The sequence below is a fragment of the Sturnus vulgaris genome, chromosome 2, assembly GCF_052056855.1.
Source record: "Sturnus vulgaris isolate bStuVul1 chromosome 2, bStuVul1.hap1, whole genome shotgun sequence".
Classification (NCBI taxonomy): domain Eukaryota; kingdom Metazoa; phylum Chordata; class Aves; order Passeriformes; family Sturnidae; genus Sturnus; species Sturnus vulgaris.
This window is the reverse complement of record NC_142244.1, coordinates 39,483,298-39,503,261: the sequence shown is the minus strand read 5'-3', so window position 1 is coordinate 39,503,261 and position 19,964 is coordinate 39,483,298. Positions and strand designations below refer to the sequence as shown.

Genomic DNA, 19,964 nt, shown 5'->3' with positions numbered 1-19,964 from the left:
AGCAATGTTGGTATTGATGGACAGCCTCATCTCCCTCTGTTTTGTGCTAGGAAGGAGGGTTGAAGGAATGTCTTGTCAATTTATTTGTGAATTGCTGTGTCCTGATGAGAAAACAGGCTGAGTTCAGCATCTAAAAGTCTTCTTTCAGACACGGTTCCATTAGGCACTTGAACATTTTAATTCCAAGCAGAAGAGTTGTCCCTGGAGCTCAGCTCCTGCTTCCCTCTTTTCAGTCAGCACAAGGTGAGATGGGGAACTTTCCTAGCTTTCACTTCTCCATCTGTAGCCATGCCTTGCTGTCTGAGAGCATAGTTAGTGTATATCTATATATATTTTGCCTTTCTGTTGTTAGATGGCAGTACTGGATATGTAACGGTTGATGGTTAACTTTTTTTATTGGTGCATATTTGTACTACAGTTAAGGAATCCACTTAAAAGAAGCCATGCAAACAGGAGCTATCAAAATTTGATGTGTCTCTCTCCAGTCATTTGATAGCAAAATAGAGCAGGTTTGCTGCATGCAGCTCTTAAGAGCACCACTGGAACTTAAGAAATCCATTTATGTCTGCATTGGCTATGCCAGCTGTTTGTGGTCAGAGGCACCCCCCTCACCAAATTAACTTTGGTTGTAGTTATTTGGCCCTGCACTCAGATTTTGGCACCAGTGAATTGGATCTGCACCATGTAGAAATGTTTTGGCAATTATGAGCCAATTAAGTTTAGCTTGTTCCCATGTTTCGTTCTTCTTATGATATCCAGCAAGAGGACTCATGACTGGAATATTTAGCATCTATTAAAAAACCAGAAATGTCTCAATTTTGCAGAGTCTGGGGTCTGTTTATCTCTGTACTGAAGGTTCCTCAAATAATGCAATTTCAAGGAAAATTATTTAAATTTCTTCACAGAAAAATGTATATCAAAAGTAATTCTAAATCATGTATGGTTTTACTGTCATTGGGCCACTTGTGTTAAAAACCACCCCGGGCACTCAAGTATTTGAACACTGTCATCTAAGGTTAACTAAACTGATGAAATAGGAGTAACAAGGAAATAAAAAGGATGGTGGCTTTATCCAAAGTCATCTTTACCCTTTCTTAAATTTGTTTGTCTTGGCAAGGCTTTTCCAATGACATATGAAGCTATTACTTACCCTTTTTTAAACTCTCAGGTCAGATCTGCAGATAAAAGCCATCAGTTGGACAGATGGAAAGTGTAAAGCAACAAAAATCTAGAAACACTCCTTTGTGTAATGTTGTACTCCTTTCCTTTTACTTCCTCATTAACGATTGTGATCCACTTATTGATGAGATTTATGACCACCATTGCAGGGTATTTATGGGCCTCACAAACTTTTAATGAAGTAGTTTTTGCAATGCTCATCTCTGAGAAATCCAACTATTTCTCTCTAACAGGTAGGTACTGTTATACAGTGTCAAGCTGACTTTCCCATGTTCTCCTAAGAAAAGTTTGACAGAGACTGGGTCAATCCCAGCACAGCACCTAAGCTGCACCATTCCTCCTTTCTCTTTTTGCTCATTGTAAAGTTCCTACGCCAAGGGGGAAGTATCTTTTGATTAGGGATCTTTAGGCACTTTCACAGTAGTTGAAGTGATGTTAGAAACGTTCAGTGGTAGTTTAGAGAATGGTTGATATATGCAGCCATTAGGAAAAATACTAATGCAATTTTAAGAATGTCAGAGAGGAACAACCAGAAAGTATTCACCTATCTGTCCAATTTCATCTTTACAATTTGTTTAAATTACAGCTGTTAAGGGAATCCTTAAACAGAAGCAAAGTAAGTGGTAGTGGAACACCTAAATCACTGATCACAGCTGATGGATAAAGAGTGAGGCCTTAAAAATACAAGGTTTAGTAGATATACAGAACCTGGACGGCTGGGATTTCATCCACGCAGTATTACCCATGTCCTGTTGTCTTAACCTGCAGACATAGGCACCAGAGCAGGATAAATGACAAAAAGCTGTTCCACTAAAGCTAATCTACTTTTATAGTGCATTTCTGCCTGATAATGCACCTTTTGCTCCTGCAGAACTAAATTCTGATATAATGTAATTCAGTGGCATTTTTACCATTTGTTTTGTACCAGAATCAATTTTTTTTTCTATAGAGAATTCAGCAAAGTATTATCTAGATAAGAATATAGCACAGTGTATTAAATGAAGAAAAAGTCAATGTTGACAGGTGGGAAGCAGCAAATAGTTCTTAAGCAGAGAGTTTAAAAATGAGTAAGGTATCAAATAGGGAGCAATTCATCTTGGGATGCATTCTTTCAATATATCAAATAATGAATGATAAGGAGGGAGATGTAAACACTGAGTTAATTAAATGCTTGGATGATATTGGTCCAGGGAGGATAGTGTATATCAGAGCAGATGGAATGAAATTTCTGAATCATCTGGCAAATTTTAGGAGATGAATGGAAAAAAGGAAGATGAGTTGGAATAGGCAGAAATGTCAGACAGTTCATCAAAAGAGAAATCATTGAATAAGAAAGACTGACATGGGGTGGGGAAATTGTTAGGCTCATACTTTATAACAGCCCTTTGTCTGTGTGTATTAAAGTGTGAAACCTCTTAGAATCATAGAATCATTAGGGTTGGACTCCAGGATCGAGTCCAACCTGTGACTAAACATCACTAAGTCAACTAAAGTTGCCTTGTACAGTTATTTTTTGAACACTTCCAGGGATGGTGACTCTACTGCTTCCCTGGGTAGCACATTCCACCCTTAATCACCCTTTCAGTGAAAGAATTCTTCCTCATGTCCCACCTGAACCTCTCCTGACAAAGCTTGAGTCTATGTCCTTTTGTTCTGTTGCTGGCTGCCTAGGAGGAGACTGGCTGCAGCCTCCTTTCAGGTAGTTGTAGAGAGTGGTAATGTCCCTCCTGAGCTTCCTTTCCTCAGCTCCCTCAGTCACTCCTCATAGGACTTACTCCAGACCCTTCATCAGCTTCATTGCCCTTGTCTGTCTGGACTCATTCCAGCAGCTCAATGTCTTTCTTTAAATGAGGGACCCAAAACTGAACACAGGATTTGAGGTGCAGCCTCAAGTAAAGTTAAGCATTAAGCTAATTAAACTTAAACTATGCCCTCTCTCATGGAGGAGAGTTCTGAGAATGTGTTGCTTTCTGGTTTCACCAAAACAGCATTAACTGAGAATGTAAGTGACATTCTGGAAATGACAGTGTAAGCATGGGAGATGGGATTGAAAGTGTGGGCTTCTCCTCCTCTCTGTCTCGTCAAAACTGTCATTTTAGGTTAGACCTGAGACAGTCCTGGGATCTGCATATCACAATGATGACGAACCTGATGGGATCAGTGTGGAGGTGCAGGACACTGATTTTGTGCAAGAAGTCTCATGTGTATAATGACAGGACCAGTCACCCCTAGTGGTGTTTCTCTGTATTTATGCAGAGCAACTTCAGGGGTCTTGGTCCATAGGAACTGATATTGAACCTACAGGAGAGGCTCCTTTGGCTTAGACCCTGACTCTGTGACAGAGCTATTCATTCTGCTGTGATGCCCAGCCTCTGTTCTGTTCTGTTCAGTCACCTTGTCTTGCAGCAGTGTCTCACACCCAGTGGGTTGTAGACCTCAGGATATTTATGAAAAATGAGGGTGGGAAGGATTAGGAAAAGAATTATGTCTTTACAGTAATTAAACACTAGTCCCATATCTCTCTGTCTCTCATCAAGTCACTCACCTGTTTTATTTGGGATCATCTGTTCTCTGTAAGCTTCTGAAATGTAACTCGTAGAGAAATGCTAAAAAGTAAGGCTCTGTTAATATGAGCACATAGAAAGGTAAGAGCTTGAAGGAATTTAAAAATTCAAGGGGTAAAAATTTCTTTATTTTGAATAACCCAAGGCAGCTGCACAGAGGCATCTTTGTATGACTAGAAAGGTAATAGCAGTGGCACTGCCACCTATGAACAATAATGTCATTGTACAGGGCCTTGGCAGGACTGAAACTGGAACACTGCAGACAATAATAGGCCATTCACTCTAAAAAACAGAACTGGAAATAAGAAGTTGGAGCATAGTCAGAGAAAAACAAAGAGGAGGTCAAGATAGTCAGGACTGCATTGAGCTCATCTATGATGTAATGCAGTATATTTTCTGGTAGATGATAAGCTTCTGCCAATGAATCTATGTGCAGACTCATCTGTAGGCTTCTGTTGACTTCAGAAATTCCTGCTCCAAGGTGGGTGATCTCATCCTTAGTCTGCCATTTTATTCCAACTGTGTATGGTTCACTCTGCTGCTGGGCAGGTGTTCTTTCTTTACATTTTAGCCTTGCCAATTTTCTGTATCTCCTTCCAGATAAGAGATTCTCTGCCTAAGGAAATGAACTTGTCTGACCATCGCTGAACATCTGGAAGCCATCTGAAGTTGCATTATCACTATCTTGCAGACCTCTCTCTTCAACTGTCAGAGGAATAGTTAGAGAATTTCTTTCTAGGCTTTCTGGCAGCTAAATTCAAGCAAAGATATTTTACAGACCCCAAGCCAGTAATGAGTTGCTTTATGAAGCTGCCCCAAAGGAAACTTAATCCTGTAGGCACAATCACTGGCCTGTACAGGATATGAAGATCATTGAGAACATCTTTCCTTAAAGGAAGTCTAGCTGAGAAGCTTTTTTTTTTCAAAGAGAGTTTTCCAGATAAAAGATGGGCTTGTGACTGGAAAAAGTCACTTAGTTTACCCAATGTAAGTCCTAAGACAGAAAAGAGTCAGCAGTGAGACATGACAATTTTTTCTAGGGGGTTTATGGCATTTTACATAGCATATTTGTGTTTAGGTTTATCAGGTATTGAGGATCCCATTTTATTTCAAGAGTAACTGCTTCATTCCAACTTCAGAATTTGTTATGATATTTGCCTCTCTGTGTTTTTTCTTTATATTGTCTTAATTTTGAATTCTTCACCTCTACTTAATCCAGTCCAAAGAGCCAGAGTGGGCTGACTTTGGAGAGAACTATGATATTCCTATCCTTGTCTTCAGATTGATCTGCTGCCAGCTGTATCTGCCAGCACTTCAGTCAGCTACTTCTCCCCTTTTGTTTCTGCAGATACCTAGCTAGGATTTCAAATCCTGCACTTTGTCATTCTTGTGATTTGTGGGCAGAAGCCAATTTTTCTTTCTCCATCCCTAAGGTGTACTGGAGCTTGACTGGGAAAGCCTACAGGAATGTGGATGTGTTCTCCTTTTTTCCCAGCCTACTCTATCCAAAGAAGTATTTTGCCCTTTGGTATAATATCTCTCCTGGGTATATTTGTAACTGGAAAGGAGTTGCCAAGGGACTCCTAAACTCCCATGTAGTTCCCATTCTTACTTCAATTGAAAATACTACCCAAACCCTGGCTTGAGGGAACTGTGCTAGACTTCCAGTGCTGGTTCATATGTAATAATTAGATATGAAAAAAACTTGAAACAGCATCTGAATTCTGCAATGTGGTCGCATCAGTATGCAGTATCAGTTTAGAAAGTGGTCAGAGGTCTTTGGTGGTCTTGATCCCCCCCTACATTCCATTCCAGCTTTCTGACCTCACTCCTGTACTTGTACTGTGTTGTGCCCTTCTCCAGGAGCCAGAACAAGGATGTTTGTCCCAGGAAAGTGCTGCCCTGCATCTGTATGGCCCCTTCTCCAGCCACATCCTGTTCTTTCTCACAGTGTGTTATTGCAGACAATGCTTGGCTGTTGCTACCCGGTGTCCTTGTTTGGCTCCACAGCTGTCCATCCAGCTGTTGCTGTTTGTGACATGAACGTTAGCCACCTTGCCTTCCAGGCTGCTACAGAAACTGATGCTGCAGTTATTCCCACTGGTGTGGGCACATGGCATATCCTGTCTCAGTGAGTATCATTTACCAAGCAAGGAAGAGGACTAATATTGGCATTACTTCCATGCCATCTGTTAGATGGCATCACCTCTGAGGTGACCACCAAAGGCAGCAGTATAGGCAACAGAAAGGTTCCTGTAAATATTGAAAGAGACCAAAGATCAAATATGGAAGTGGATTACTCTAAAGCAGAAATACAGTTTGCAGTGAGATAAGCAGATAACTACTATGTCAGTGAATGGGTTGTGGACAAATATGGCCAGCACATTCTACTTCATTGTGGTTGCTGGTCTGCAGCATTTTATCACTTAATGATATAATGAATAAATTTTCAAAAAGCGAGATACAATAGGTGGTGCAGTCATTACAAATGCTCTTCTTCTAATTTTTCTTGATTACCTCAGGCAAAATTGATAGGACACAAGTTTATAGAGAGGAAAGGCACTTCACAAAATAGAAATTGAAATTGGTAAGGAAAAAGGTGTACAGCAGGATTTCTTGTTATAATAAAATGAAATTGTGTTTTCTTTAATCAAAGGAATACATTTTGAGAACATTTTATAAAAATGACCTTTAGAAGGTTGCCATGGAGAAGAATTAATGGAACATTAATTAAGAATATTGACCCAAAAATTTGGTACAGAAAGTACATGTACTTTCAGAGAACAAAGTTCCCTCCATTTATAATTATATTTGATTTTAGTTCTCATAGTAATTTTACAGACTTTTTAATGGAGCAAGTGGTTTAAACTGGCTTCTCTCCTGTAATAGTCAGCAATGAGTAGTCAGAAATATGGGTTCTCCATAATACTTCAGGCAATATTTAGATAATTTTATTCCGTTCTGAGGGAAATTAACTTGGGCTGAGAGGTTGCTTTTGGATTACTGTGGGAGTCATGAACAAGGAAGAGCCGTGTTTATAAGGGTGTCTGCCAGAGGTGCAAGTCTGTTCTCTGTTGCCATCAGTGGTAGTTCAATCTCCATGCTTTTTTGAACTTCTCATTCACAGTTAGGAGGTTCTTTTCTTCTTCTATCCTCCTTCTCATTCCTCTGTTACAAGTCCAGCTCCCAAAAGGTAATTGAACAACTTCTGCTGCTGTAGTTTTCCAGCCCATTCCAGTGGAATCTTCTCAAGCCTGCACTGGGTGTCATAGAAAACCACAAATCTCAGTTTGTGATTTACAGGAGGAGCATTATCCATGAAAATACAGGTGCCTGCTCAGCTGTTCCACTTTCTTACCCGTATCATCATGCCTTCAACATACTTAGTCTTGCTAAGGATGCTGTAGAGCTGGAAATTCTTCTTTAGTTACCTGTATGCCCTTGCGAGTACAAAAAGCTGAAAAAAGGTGATTTTGTTTTGTTCTGCTCAGAGAGAAATAAGTGAAACTGAGAGGTATTAGAACTGATGGTTCTTACAGGATTCTAAAAAGAATAATGGTTTAGCAGGTTTCTATTTGAAGAAAATTTGGTGCTAATTGATTCTATAGTTTTTTGAGCCATCCATGTTGTTATAATCAGATATTTCACTAGCTGATCAGGGAATCAGCTTCGATAGAAAAGAGGAAGAATTTTCTGCAAGCTCTAGTACATACTGTAAGAATATGTTTGAAGTTGTAAGGAAAAAAAATGTGAATAATCAACCAGAAATTAAATTCAAGCAGTTTAAAAAAATCAGGAGAGGATGGCTATTGAGACCTGAATTAGAATCTTAACCCTTTGCAATCTTGCACAAAATAGTATATAAATTTAATTGGACCCACTGAGTTTTGCAAGCTTACTTGTCTAAGGGGCTGCTGATTTCTTTAATGGAAACATCATCCTTCACAGTGTCAGGAGAACACATGGGAATCTCTGATCACACGTGCCAGATGTCACATTTTGTGACACTTTTAAACCTTGAAAAGCTGTTGTAGTTTTAGAAATCCATAAATGCCAAGGATGGCATGCTTTGTTCACTAGTGGTTCTTTTGTAATAGGCTATTAGTACTGAAATGCTCTCAATAATCACAATCCCCTTGGTAAAAGTGTTGGAGTGTACACGTAAAAATTGAGTCTTAAATAATTACGTGAAATATTGTATGTTGACTTCATAAAATGAAATGGCTGTCCTGATTTTTGCTGCAGAAAATATTTTAAAATCTTTGATAGTATGTAATGCAGCTTCTTTGAAAAATCACATAGTTTGCTGTAGCTAGGCTTTTACCGAAAAATGTGAATTGAGCCTTGGACTCCAAAATGTTCTAGAACAGTGCAGTAGTCCATTTTGCTTTCTGCAAGCTATGAAAGATTGTCTCTGACGCTAGTTTCAGATGTGGATGGCTTCCAGCAATCCTTCTCTGATGTCTGTTTTGCTGATGCCCTGAAGAAGGAGTCATGCATCAGGAAGCCATTCTGATAGACAGAGCCACACAGCAGAGACACAAACCAACTGAAACTGGAGAAACAGCAGGCAACAGATGGATACAGTCAGACAGCAAAACTCGAGGAAACAGTAAGACAGTACTGATCCAGAATGTGACTGAGCTACAGTGAGCACATCAGCCTGGTTTTTCAGCTATCAGAGGAAAGAGGAGTCTTAAGAAGGAATTTTAAGGGAGATAATGAAATCGCTCTGCAGATGTTTACTGAGATTCCCTCCCAGGCAAGAAGGAAAATGTGGGAGGAACATGGAGGCACTTGTTTGAATATTTGTCATGTGGGGGTGGAAGCTGATATTGTGGGTTATCAGAGAGAGGTGAATGCATCTCTCTGGTGCAGCAGAGTTAGAGCAGCAGAAGAACATAAGGAAACTTCTTCAGCATCAGACAGTCAATTACTTGGAGTTCTCAGGCTGAATCCATCAGTTCAGAGATGTGGTTTTGGTAGGACAAGTACAAGAGAAGAACAAGCATGGGAGAAAGGGTTGTCTAGTTGATTTTATTATGATTTTGGAGAATGTCAATGATGTTTTTATAAGGAATCAGGGGAGAGATTCAGCTCCCTTAGCTTTATTGACTGTGTCTTGTGACTGTAGCCAGAACTTAGTGTGCTCACACAAAGATACCTACACATGGATCTTAGTAAGAACTGAATACCAAGGATATAAAATCTCATGCTACTGGTTTAAATCCTTCTTCAGCTGACTCTGGTAAGATCCTTCCCTGAAACTTCAGTCAGACTAGGATTTCACTTTTTGTGCTCTATGCAGTACTTTGTATCCAGGCATTTTCTTCAGCTTGCAGATGATGATACTGCTTTAATTAAAATTTCCTACGAGCTCTTGATTTAACTCCCCTATCCATCTGTTATTCCACTAATATCCCAGATAATGTCTTACAGTAGCTCCCAGAGAGCCTAGAAAAAAAAGTGATAACATCATTTACTGTTGGATTGTGAAGCACAATCAAAGTATTATCTTTTTTAAGGGCTCCTACACCCTGAAGTAAAGCATGGCACTGACAGCCAAGTCCAAGAGATGTGAGCAGGTATCTATGCAGTTCCTAATGGAAAATAATGACTTGGATCTCAAAAGTAGTACAGCTGCCTGTGTCCCTGAGACAGTGTCCCTCAGTTTAGGGGCAGCCCCATGTTAGTGCAGTGGCATTACCCAGCATTGGAACAAGCTGGTTTAGTGCTTGTTGGGCTATTTTGGTAGCACTGCACTGTAGAATGGGAGTGTGCTTTAAACAGAAAATATCTATAAGATGCTTTTTAATAATGTGCTCTGCTATTTTTTGCGATATATTCTATTTTGAAGAGCTTTTTTTTCTCTTTCTAAGCTAAAAAGATTGTCCCACAATAATAAGCAAGAGCACTTCTAAGACTGGAAGTGAATATATGTGAAAAGAACTACTTGTTATTTGAATTAGTTTGCCTGAAGGGGCAATTTCTAAACTTTTAGTAAAATTCCATTCCCTTTCTTCATGTTAATTAAATGAAAGCTGGGGGGATAGGAGAGCATAGCATAGTGTGATATATCTGGGCCACAGCTCAAGAAGCAAAAAGTCATCTTACCCCCCTTGGCTTTTTATTGAGTGCTGTGATATTTCATTTTCAATAATGAACTGCTTTTATGCAAAAGTTTTCCATCCCACCAAATGAAAGTAGGAACATGTTGACAGGAAACAAAAATTGCATAATCTCTGCAGAAGATTCTACGACTGAATCACTGCTCTGTTCAACCCCATGCCATTTGATATGGCATCAGGAGGTTTCTTGCTTCCACTGGCTTGAATAAGAAAAGGATAAATGGCCACTGCCATTAAGGCATCAGGTCCACATTTGTCTCAGTTATAAATTATCCCTGTAGTAAAATGGGATTAAATAGTGCATGTTTATGACCTCCAACAAAATCTTCTAGGGAGATCATGTTATGCTTGGAATCAGTCTTTTCAGGCACTCTGGTGGAGTGGGTTAATGCAGTAGCAATATTTCTGCAGGTTTCCCCCCATTTCTCTTTTTCACACTTGGAAGCAGTGACTTCTGGCTGCTTTGTGCTGGACCACATGCAGACACAGCAGGAGGCTCTTGGCTTCCCTGACTGCATCTGCTATCCAAGCAACTGCTCCTCACTCCCTCAGAGGAAGACACAGTGGGCAAATAGAAATATTTTGCAGGCCAGATGGGGCTAATGGACCACAAACTGGATCATTCTGACCAAAATGCATATTAAATTGCAGGTTGTTTCTTGAATTTCTGGCATGTACTATGCTTGACTGGTTTCTGGTGACCAGATCTAGTTTTGCATTTTTCCAGTCCTGATCATGTCAATATTATTCAGAGTCACTCAGACTTTCAGGAATTGCTTAATCCCTCTGCAGACGTACATGCATACATTCAGGAGTCCTCAAGTAGTGCAGTTATGTTAAGTGGCACCCCTACAGTATATAACTGTTGTCACATCCACTGTGGTAATTTCTGGAAAAATGTTCTTTGGTTGTTTTTTTTCATTAAGTTGTGTTTTTCACTCAAAATGTTGGCTTTAATTTTGTGTATCCAGAGGAAAGTTAATGTTCCTTGTCCAGAATGTAAGGAATTTCCCCCAGTCCCGTGCTTTTGCCCTTCATACCTTTAAGAGCAATTCTCTAAATTTCACCAGCTAGGTGTGGGCTGATTAGGGTGACATGTGTATGAGGTATGTCAGGACTGACAGGGTTGCTGGTCTTTGTTATCTAGCTGTTTTGGGTTTTTTTTCTGGTTTGACATACTCTGACATCCCAAAATTAGATCTCTGCTACATCTGTTGCATATACATCTGAGACACATAACATTTGTGGACTTCTTTCAGAATATCCCTTGGACCAGATTATTTCAGTGTTACAACCTGCTTCTCAACATTTCCCCTGTTGCTTATTTAAATAAGAGATGCGCCTTTACCTCCTACATAAAATAGTGCAGCTTCTAGATCTCTTAAAGCAGCTGCTACTGCACTCTGCACCAGCAGTGGTATAATTTCATTAGTGGAAAAGAAACCCTTGTTAAGTAAATGTATAAAGGGTTATGTAAGAGGAAACATTTAATGAGAAGATACTTAAAGTTCCGTTTATATTGTATGCACACGGCCAGTTGAGGTTTTCTTGGCCCCATTGTGTAAAACAATATGTCTGTCCTAAGTAAGGAGTGAATTTACTTTTCTAATATTCTCATCATGCTGGAACTAACATGCCTGACATTGCAAAGCTTTGAGATTCTCCAAGGGAATGTTTTTAGAATACTGTAGAGACTATAAATACAGAAATAAGAGTAAGCATGTTTAGGTTGAAGATGGCTTAGTTATGAAATTTGATTGCTTAAAAACATTTCCAATGACTTCTGATATTGTCTGTGGCTGGGCCAGTGTCTTCTCCATTTCTCTCCCAGAAGGACACCAAGTAAGGAGTTTGTAAGACAGTTAAGGATAGATGAGGACGAGCCTTCAGATCCATCAGAAAATTGGTAGTTATCTGTGTTCAATTAATACACCACAGAAGAAGGAACCTAACATATGAGGCATCAAACAACAATAGCAGAGGTCTGGAAAAATATTCCTAAAAAGGACCGTATTGGCCAAAGACACCCAGACAAGATGTTGTCTTGACTGGTAAGATGATGCCAAGGGTCAGACCACAAAACTAGAAGAAATGAGATCAGACTGAGAACTTAAGTTATGGCTAAAATCCAGTTCTCCAAAGGAATTAATCAGATGAGACTTGGAAGGCTTTGTCTGGGAAAAGAGATGTCTTCTCTGCCTTTAATTCTCTGGCTGTTGTTATGAAGAGGAAGCTTAGGCCCTTTCATTAGATGTGGAGTATGTGCAATAAGTACCAGTGTGGGTGTGTGCATGAAACTGATGTGTGTTGGAGATTTTTAATGGACTCAGGGCAAAGCTTGGTCTGGTCAGCACACGTGTGGGCAAATACTGTTCACTGAGCTGCTGCACACAGTGCTGGTCCCACTACACTTGGTTATATTCAGCAGTTACCTAAATAAAATGTGCTGATCCAGTGAGTCACTCATACACAGAATATCCCTTGAGTCCTGTTCAAGTTCAATGTCCTGTTCAAGTTATCTTTATAGCAGTTTCTAAACATGAATCTGTTACTGAGGTAAGATATGCAGTTGGTTTTCCATAGGTAGAATAGAGTGTATGAAATCTTACAGGCCATAAATTTTGAGCTGTGGGTGACCTTGCTCAGATTGTCAGATCTTGTAGGAGGTCAAACTTTTGAAAATACCTAGAACCAACTTTTAAAAGATTGTCAATGTACTATCCAGTAGAATCTGAAGTATTAAAAATGGTTTGGAAATAGGACACAATCTCCTAAATAATCTGTATAATCAAGCGGACAAAATGATTATAATAATGATAGGTATGAGTTAAAGGGGGAAAGCTCGGCAGTTTTTCTCTCTCTTCAGAAAACATATATAAGATGAACCTCCTAGGCAGGGCTAGCCAAACTACTTTCTTTCCTAAGTATGACCCACCAAGTCATTGTTTCCAGTACAGCCCTTTCCTTGCCTTCTAACACCAGACAAAACAGGAAGTCACCTCCACTTGTTTAGTTAAAAAATGGCTTGTCTAATTATGGAACATGCCAGGAGATTATAGATAACAGTTTTTCTTACCACCTGTGCATTAATTTCTGTCCATGTAAAGTTTTCCAGGAAGAAGACTTTCACATTCTGCATCCCAAGACTAATAAAAATTTAAAACAAATTCTTTGTGGGGTTTTAATTCCAGCTTGTTTTTCTTCGCCTCTGTCTCATCTTACCAGCTTCCTCTAAAAGTGTGCTTTTTGCTCTTTATGCAGACTGTATGTGGATGGACCTTTTGGAAGTCCCTTTGAGGAATCCCTGAACTACGAGGTCAGCCTCTGCGTGGCTGGAGGTATTGGGGTTACACCATTTGCATCTGTGCTCAACACACTGCTGTAAGTGAGCTTAAACCTTTAAAGCCATTTCGCCCCAGTTTGCAGTGCGTGTCAGAAAGGCTTTGAGGGTCTTAGAAAACTTCCACTGGCATAAGTGAATGATTCCTTGAAAAGATGTAGAGGACTAGTTATGTCCCTAAAGGACATAATTCCTCTCATACCAGCTCTTTAACCCAAAGAGTTGTGGCAGAGATGTGCCAGAGATGCACCTGAACTGGGACAGTGTCACCAGCCTTTGTATCCTTCCAGCAAAGACCTTCTTGGGCTCCCTCATTTTCTTTTCTTGAGAGGATATAGATCACCCTCTCAAAACCAGGGTACGTTTTTACTGAAAGCCCTGGGCTCAGGTGGATGAAATGACTGTTTTCCTTGTGATGGATTATCCTTGATAGTGTTTAGCCAAAATGTCACAGAGCACAAAGATGGGCCAGCAGCAGGTAATTAGATGTTTGCCTCTATCAGTGTGTTGTTATTCAAGGCTGTAAGAATTTGCACAGACACTGCAAGAAAATGGTAGTGTCCAAAGGATTTTGCAATGTCCATTTATCTGCATAAAGCCATAAATTGACTTCCAAGGAGCTAGTTCCATAACCTGCCTTTGTAGCCACTCTTCCCCTTGTGCAATGTACAATATACAAGGGAGTCATTCTGGGAAAAAGTAACAGTCTTAGTCTGCTTCCCTCCTCAGTATTTAAACATCAACAAGGCACTGGTTTAGTGGCTGATCTGCCCGTGTCTTTGCCCTGGCTGGGAAGCAGATATTGGCAGGTGTGAACATGCACACTGCCTGATGGTGCCAGCGCTGCAGAGCAGCCAGGCTAGTCCTGTTGTGTCAAGGACACGCAGGTCTAGGAGAGATCCAAAGCCTGTCCTTGAAATCTTCTTTCCTGCTCTGCTGTTTTCCTGTTGTATGTACATAATTTGGTTCATGCCCCTGCCCTTCCTTCCACTTAGCTGTTGAACCCTGTGCCCTATTTTAATAAATTATAATGTACTTTATGGAAAGCTAGAGGCTTTTATGCACGAGAGTCTGTAAATAATGGCTGTTATGGGCAGTGTAACACAGAAGCATGCAAGAAATATTACATACACGTGGGTGTAAATGGGGATTGCACCTTTCCCAAACAATTTATCCTGTTGGAGGTATACCCAACAGGGTATATTTTAAATCCAATGGATTTGTTTGCTGAAGTCTTGCAGTCCAGTCTCTTTGTCTGGCTGCAGTGTTTCATCACCAAGAGTGGTGTTTTGTTACTGAACTGGGGCATTTCAATGCAAAATGCCTTGCATTTTTCTCTTCTTTTATCCTTTTTATCGTGAAAGGCACTTATTTTTCTTGCTACTGCTTATAGTTCTTGTCATATCTGACCAGATTGTGACCCTTCCTAAGTGCTTGTCTTAGTCTAGGCAGTCAGAAAGAGAGCAAGGAAATCTTGTTTGGAAAGTCAGCAGCTAACAAATAAAAAATTGGAAATCAGGACTTGAAAGACACTGTGCTTCCCAGTCTGAAAGCACTTTTTTTGCTCTCTCTGGGTAGTTTTCATGAAAGGTGAGTTCTCAGTTCAACATGCTGCTGAGGTGCTGCTGATGTCTCCATCCTTGCTCCTCAAGATGGGGGTATGGGAAGACAAGACACTGGTTGGACATCTTACCTATAGTATCAGAAAATCCTACCTATTATAGTATCTTATAGTATGTATTTACCTTATATCCTTGCTGGATATGCCAGCAACTCAAGAGTTTGGAATAAGGTACAGTGGGTGTGGTGAATGTATCAGGAAACTTCAGACCAGACTTGGCTCCCAGGTTGGCTTTTAAGTGAACAGGCTATGGCCTTCTCTATCTGAAAATCATTCTAGGAGGAAAAGGAGGAAACTCTGCACTGGCCATTTCAGTGATCAGAACAACAAAAAGCAGTGTTGACTAAGAAAATGCTTCCAGAATACTTGTGCTTTATTTGAACTCATTATCAGGATATTTTTATTTCTATTTTCCTTCTGTCAAATCTTTCCTTTGTACTTAATTGTGTTTTAATTGAATTAGAAATCTGACACGAGAGTCCTATTTTTCTAAATGCAATGCCAGAATCTGCCCATGGCTGCATTTCATCCACTAGCATTTTCTGAGCTCTTTAATATGTCACACAGCTCCCTAATACAATGGAGCTCTGATTTGATTTGGTCTTTGTGATTTTGCTGCAGTATTAATTAAAATCAACCAGAGCTTTTCACATAGAAAGGCAAAATTAAGTCCTGACGTTATTGAATTTGTCAATATTTTCCACTTATGGGCCTCTTTATAAACCTAACAAAGCATTGACATAGTACACTTTAACTTAGAATGTCTACTTTGCTTTGAAATAAAAGTTTGATGATGATACATGAATCCATATTTGCTGCCCAAATCTTTTGCATAGCTGACAGCTTCCTAGCTTGGAAGCAGTGTCTCTGATGGCTGTTAGCTCTGTGCTAGATATTTAGTATTCTCAGGATAATCTAAATAGGCTGTGCTGGTCAGTTCAGTGTCTGATGTATCATAGCTTGAAGAGCAACTTAGCAGTTAGCTTCTAAAGGAAATTCATGTTTCCATTAATAAATATAAAGCATCCTAATTAGTGTTTCCTTTTTAAATTACAATTTTTAACTACCCACACGTTTTATTTTCAAGTGATGGCTGGAAATGCTACAAGCTCAGAAGACTCTACTTCATCTGGGTGTGCAGGGACATTGAGTCTTTCCGCTGGTTTGCAGATCTGCTCTGCATGTTGCATAACAAGGTAATGGGTGTTCTTTGGAGGGATCCTGACAACTTAAATGCAAAGTATGCCCACACCAGACACCTGGCATTCTGTAGGGAATGGCAGCCTTGCTCAAAACGAGTGAGCTCCAGCAGTAGCTTGGGCTGCCTGATCCAGGCTTCATTTATTCTTGGAGCTGCACAAACCAGTTTGAGTATCCATCACCAGTGTTGCCACGTTCCAGTAGCCTGAACACTTACCTGTGACCAGACTGCTTTATGAAATAGAAGTAGGAGCACATGTAGTATGGGAAGCCTTGAGTGGCCTTTAGTCGTTTGGCTAGTAGGCAGATTGAGAAGGGAGTGGGATTTGCAATTTCAAATGTACTTTAAGAACCATGTAGCTGCCTAAAATAATATTTTTTTACACAGCATGATGTGCTATGCAAGCACATCCTCTTCATTAAGAAGCTTACTTCACTGATGCTGAAACCCATGTCCCTCAGCATAGTAGGCACAAGTGACTTTACACTTACATTCAGAAAAAGAATATTATTTCACTAGCTGTTTTTATCATCCTCCCAGCTTTGGCAGGAGAATCGGCCAGACTATATAAATATCCAGCTGTACCTCAGTCAAGCAGATGGAATACAGGTAGGTGGCCAAATGTTGTTTGTAAACTAAACTAGACCTTGGAGTAATAGGCAATGCAAACTGTCAGTCAAAGGCAGAAGGGGATTTCTGCAGATGGTAAAAACAGGAGATGAGGCCATAAACTCGGGTGACTGATTCATTAATAGAGCAAGAGAGCCAGTTCATCCCCACAGCATTAAGAGAGTCTAGTGCAGTACCCTTGACTTGATTAGGTGTGGGCAGAAATCCATATCTTCCTTTTCTAGGAACAAGGTCCTTCCAGGCCAGGCCACAGACCAGACAGTTGGCTGTGTTTGATGGGAAATCTGCATTGTTTCTGGGCTAAGAACCAAACCAGAATAGTTCTAGGAACTTGCAAGCTCAAATCTTCTTTTTCCATATATATTTTGAAAGGAACTAGCTATTTTTAAAAGCTTTTTATTTCAATTTCTCATATATAGATGAAAGGTAGAAATTTCTTGATGTGTAAGGCTGGAAATTATACTGACCTGTCAATTGACATGTTTTGGCAATGCTAAGGCTGGGCTATTTCCCCAACTCTTGGCATCTCCTGTAACTATTTATGCTTGCAATCTTCATTTTACATTATTTAGCACATAAGCCTAGGTACAAGTCTTTACTGTGCCATGTCAGGAAGCTTTCCATTGACTATGGGAGGCCTAGAGCCAAGCCTAACAATTACTGCAAAACATGAAATGCATTGAAAAACCATGCCCAAAGGATTTTGCTCTGCCTGTTATCAGGTGGAGATAGCATAACATTCACAACTCTGGTAGGAGCACAATCCTGTAGTTTAAATGATGTGATAGCTGCAATAGTTATGACTATGACAAATGTAATGCCTGGACAACATATGTTGATGGAAATGGAATGCTTGAAAATGCCTAATTGATGAACTTGGTGTGTAATTGTTAGGTTAAAATTAAAACCTGAAGTGGGACTGCAATGCAATGAAGTGGGGAAAGTGAAATAATAGTCAATTCAAAGAGAGTTTTCTGATACTATGTAGTGTACTAATGCTGCATAATGATACTAATTAAGCAGCTGCTGAATTTATTTAAGTCAGCTTTCTAGTTGAAGCCCTTCTTTGAAGTCAGTTTTTTTTGTGGCTGTTGAACAAAACTGCCATGAAGCACAATGCTGCTCATAATTGCTCAAGGAGGAGTTAAGTCTCCATGGCCATACAGGTGGTGTGTTCACTGATGTTAGTGCAAAGTGCTGACTGCTGCCAAAATTTGGGCAGTTGAGCTTCGTGCTCCCTTTGTGAGAAGCCCTTGTGCCTGTGTGGTAAGAGCCCACTCTGCAGCAAGTGCCTCTTGTCTATAAAAGCCCAAAGGAGGCTGAGCTGGCCAGGGCTGTGTTTGCATTGGTGTGAGCATTGGGTTGTTCAGCGAGGGAGGGAATGTGGGAGCCTAGATAATGTGTAACTCTCTGCCTCTTGCTGTTGTGCTAGGACAGCAAACCCAGGGTTGTGCCCTGCAATGGGAGGGCATTTCACCTTATCAAAATGCTGGTGAGTTAGCATTCTGGAATGGAGTGGGTTCCATCTGGGGAGCAGTTTTGGCTGCTTTCTGCTGTTACAGCAGCTCAAAACAGCTGGCAAACTACTCTCAGGGAGAAAAGTAAGATTTCCCCTGTTACTTTTTCAGACCTAGTAATCTTAATAGTTGCTTGTACAAAGTTTTAGAAAATACTTCAGACAGAAACATGATTTTTGCATCAGCAGCATTTCTTCCAGCTTAGCATTAAAAGCCAGTGTGGGAATGAGAAGTAGGAGTATGGTTATTGTTTTATGGCTTAAATAAATTGGTTTAAAAGTAATGTGGAAATTAATGAGCAGCTGCATAAGGACAATGTATAATGAACACCAAGGAGAGCCATTGAAAAGGTACTGAGCAGAGGTATTGGTGCATAAAATGGCTGCAGTTCTCATCACAACTGTTTGATGCTTGGGCTCAGGTTTTACACCTCAGCACTCTGGCAAGTCAGCCAGTAGCAGAAATGGGAGCCCTGGGTGATATGAGGCAATTTTCAGATCATGCAGAATGATGGAGTTTTTTGTTTCTTGCAGAAAATAATTGGTGAAAAATATCAGGCTTTAAACTCGAGGCTTTTGATTGGACGACCCCGGTGGAAGCTCCTGTTTGATGACATAGCAAAGTGCAATAGGAGGTAAGTGCTCATCCACTTGAAGGATGCCACAGTTCAATGGCTGGGCAAATCTGTTTCTAGCTATGTTTGTATGAAAATATTTCTGGGTTTGTCTTGCTGAGAGATAGCCTATACAAACTGAAACATTCTTTATGCTCAGAGCAGTTCAGCTTTTCATGCAGCTGAGATGTTCAGTGGCTCAGAAAACAAAAGTAGCAGATTTCCATCTCACTGCACAGAGATTACGTGTGTTCTTGTCTGTGGCAATGTCTTGCTTTCAACATATGCTGTTTTTTTTTATATAAAGTTACATTTCTTAAAATTGTTAATTCATGATTCGTAATGCTAGTTTACAAATAGAATTCACAAGAAATAATTTGAATTACCTGTATTGTTTTTATTCAGAAGGTTTATTATCTTTGGGTATTTCTAGCTATTTTTTTTCTCTGTTAAAACCTGGCTATGTCTTTTTACTGTGCTGGGGAAGCACATTATGGTCTGAAACAAGACAAGTGGAAACCAGAGAGGAAATGCATATGGAATGCTTTGTCCAGATCCAACTTTGTTGGTTGGATATTTTACCCACTGCTGGCAGTTTATTGCCTCCAAAGGTGATCTGGAGGAAGGGACTGTGCCAATCTTCCCTAATCCACTTCTGGCAAAGTCAATGGTGTGGGAGCAAACCTCCCTGAGTAGCTGTTGATATTAATTCAGTGCATCAGGTTGAGAGGTTCTCTGCAGAACTTTTCCTCAAGAACTTCTTGTCCTCTCTTGCATTTGCAAAGTGAAATCTGCTCGTGGCTTGTTGACTCCTCTCTTCTGAGGCTAGGGAACACTGAGCCCTGGCTCTTGAGAAATGCTGAGTGCCAAATGTGTCACTGTGGGCAGTGCGAGCTGCTGGCAATACTGGTCTTGGATTCAGGTCATAGAGGATGCTGTGAGCAGGATGCCCCAAAGGCTGCTGCGTCTCTAGTAGAATTTTCACACTTAGAGAAGGGCTTTAGAGCAAAGAACCATGGGGAAGAAAGGATAGAGAGTTCAGAGAATCAATCTGAGTCTCTGGGCTCAAAGATCTCTGCATAGTGGACTGTTGACCTTTTTTATCCTCCATTCTAATGTCTTTGCTTAACTATGTGAGTGCAGTTTTAAACGATGAACATGATGAGATTCC

The 19,964-nt window shown here is 40.2% G+C and overlaps 1 protein-coding gene across 5 annotated transcripts in view; it reads left to right on the top strand.

Annotated features, from left to right (window-relative positions):
- Positions 1-19,964, top strand: part of NOX4 (NADPH oxidase 4) — a 106,241-nt gene that overhangs the window by 74,025 nt on the left and 12,252 nt on the right. For all 5 annotated transcript variants that reach the window (XM_014877515.2, XM_014877511.2, XM_088159350.1 and 2 more), the window contains 4 exons: positions 13,133-13,252; positions 15,920-16,028; positions 16,574-16,642; positions 18,714-18,814. In XM_014877515.2, the coding sequence (XP_014733001.2) occupies positions 13,133-13,252; positions 15,920-16,028; positions 16,574-16,642; positions 18,714-18,814 (399 nt within the window). The remainder of the gene's footprint in view (positions 1-13,132; positions 13,253-15,919; positions 16,029-16,573; positions 16,643-18,713; positions 18,815-19,964) is intronic.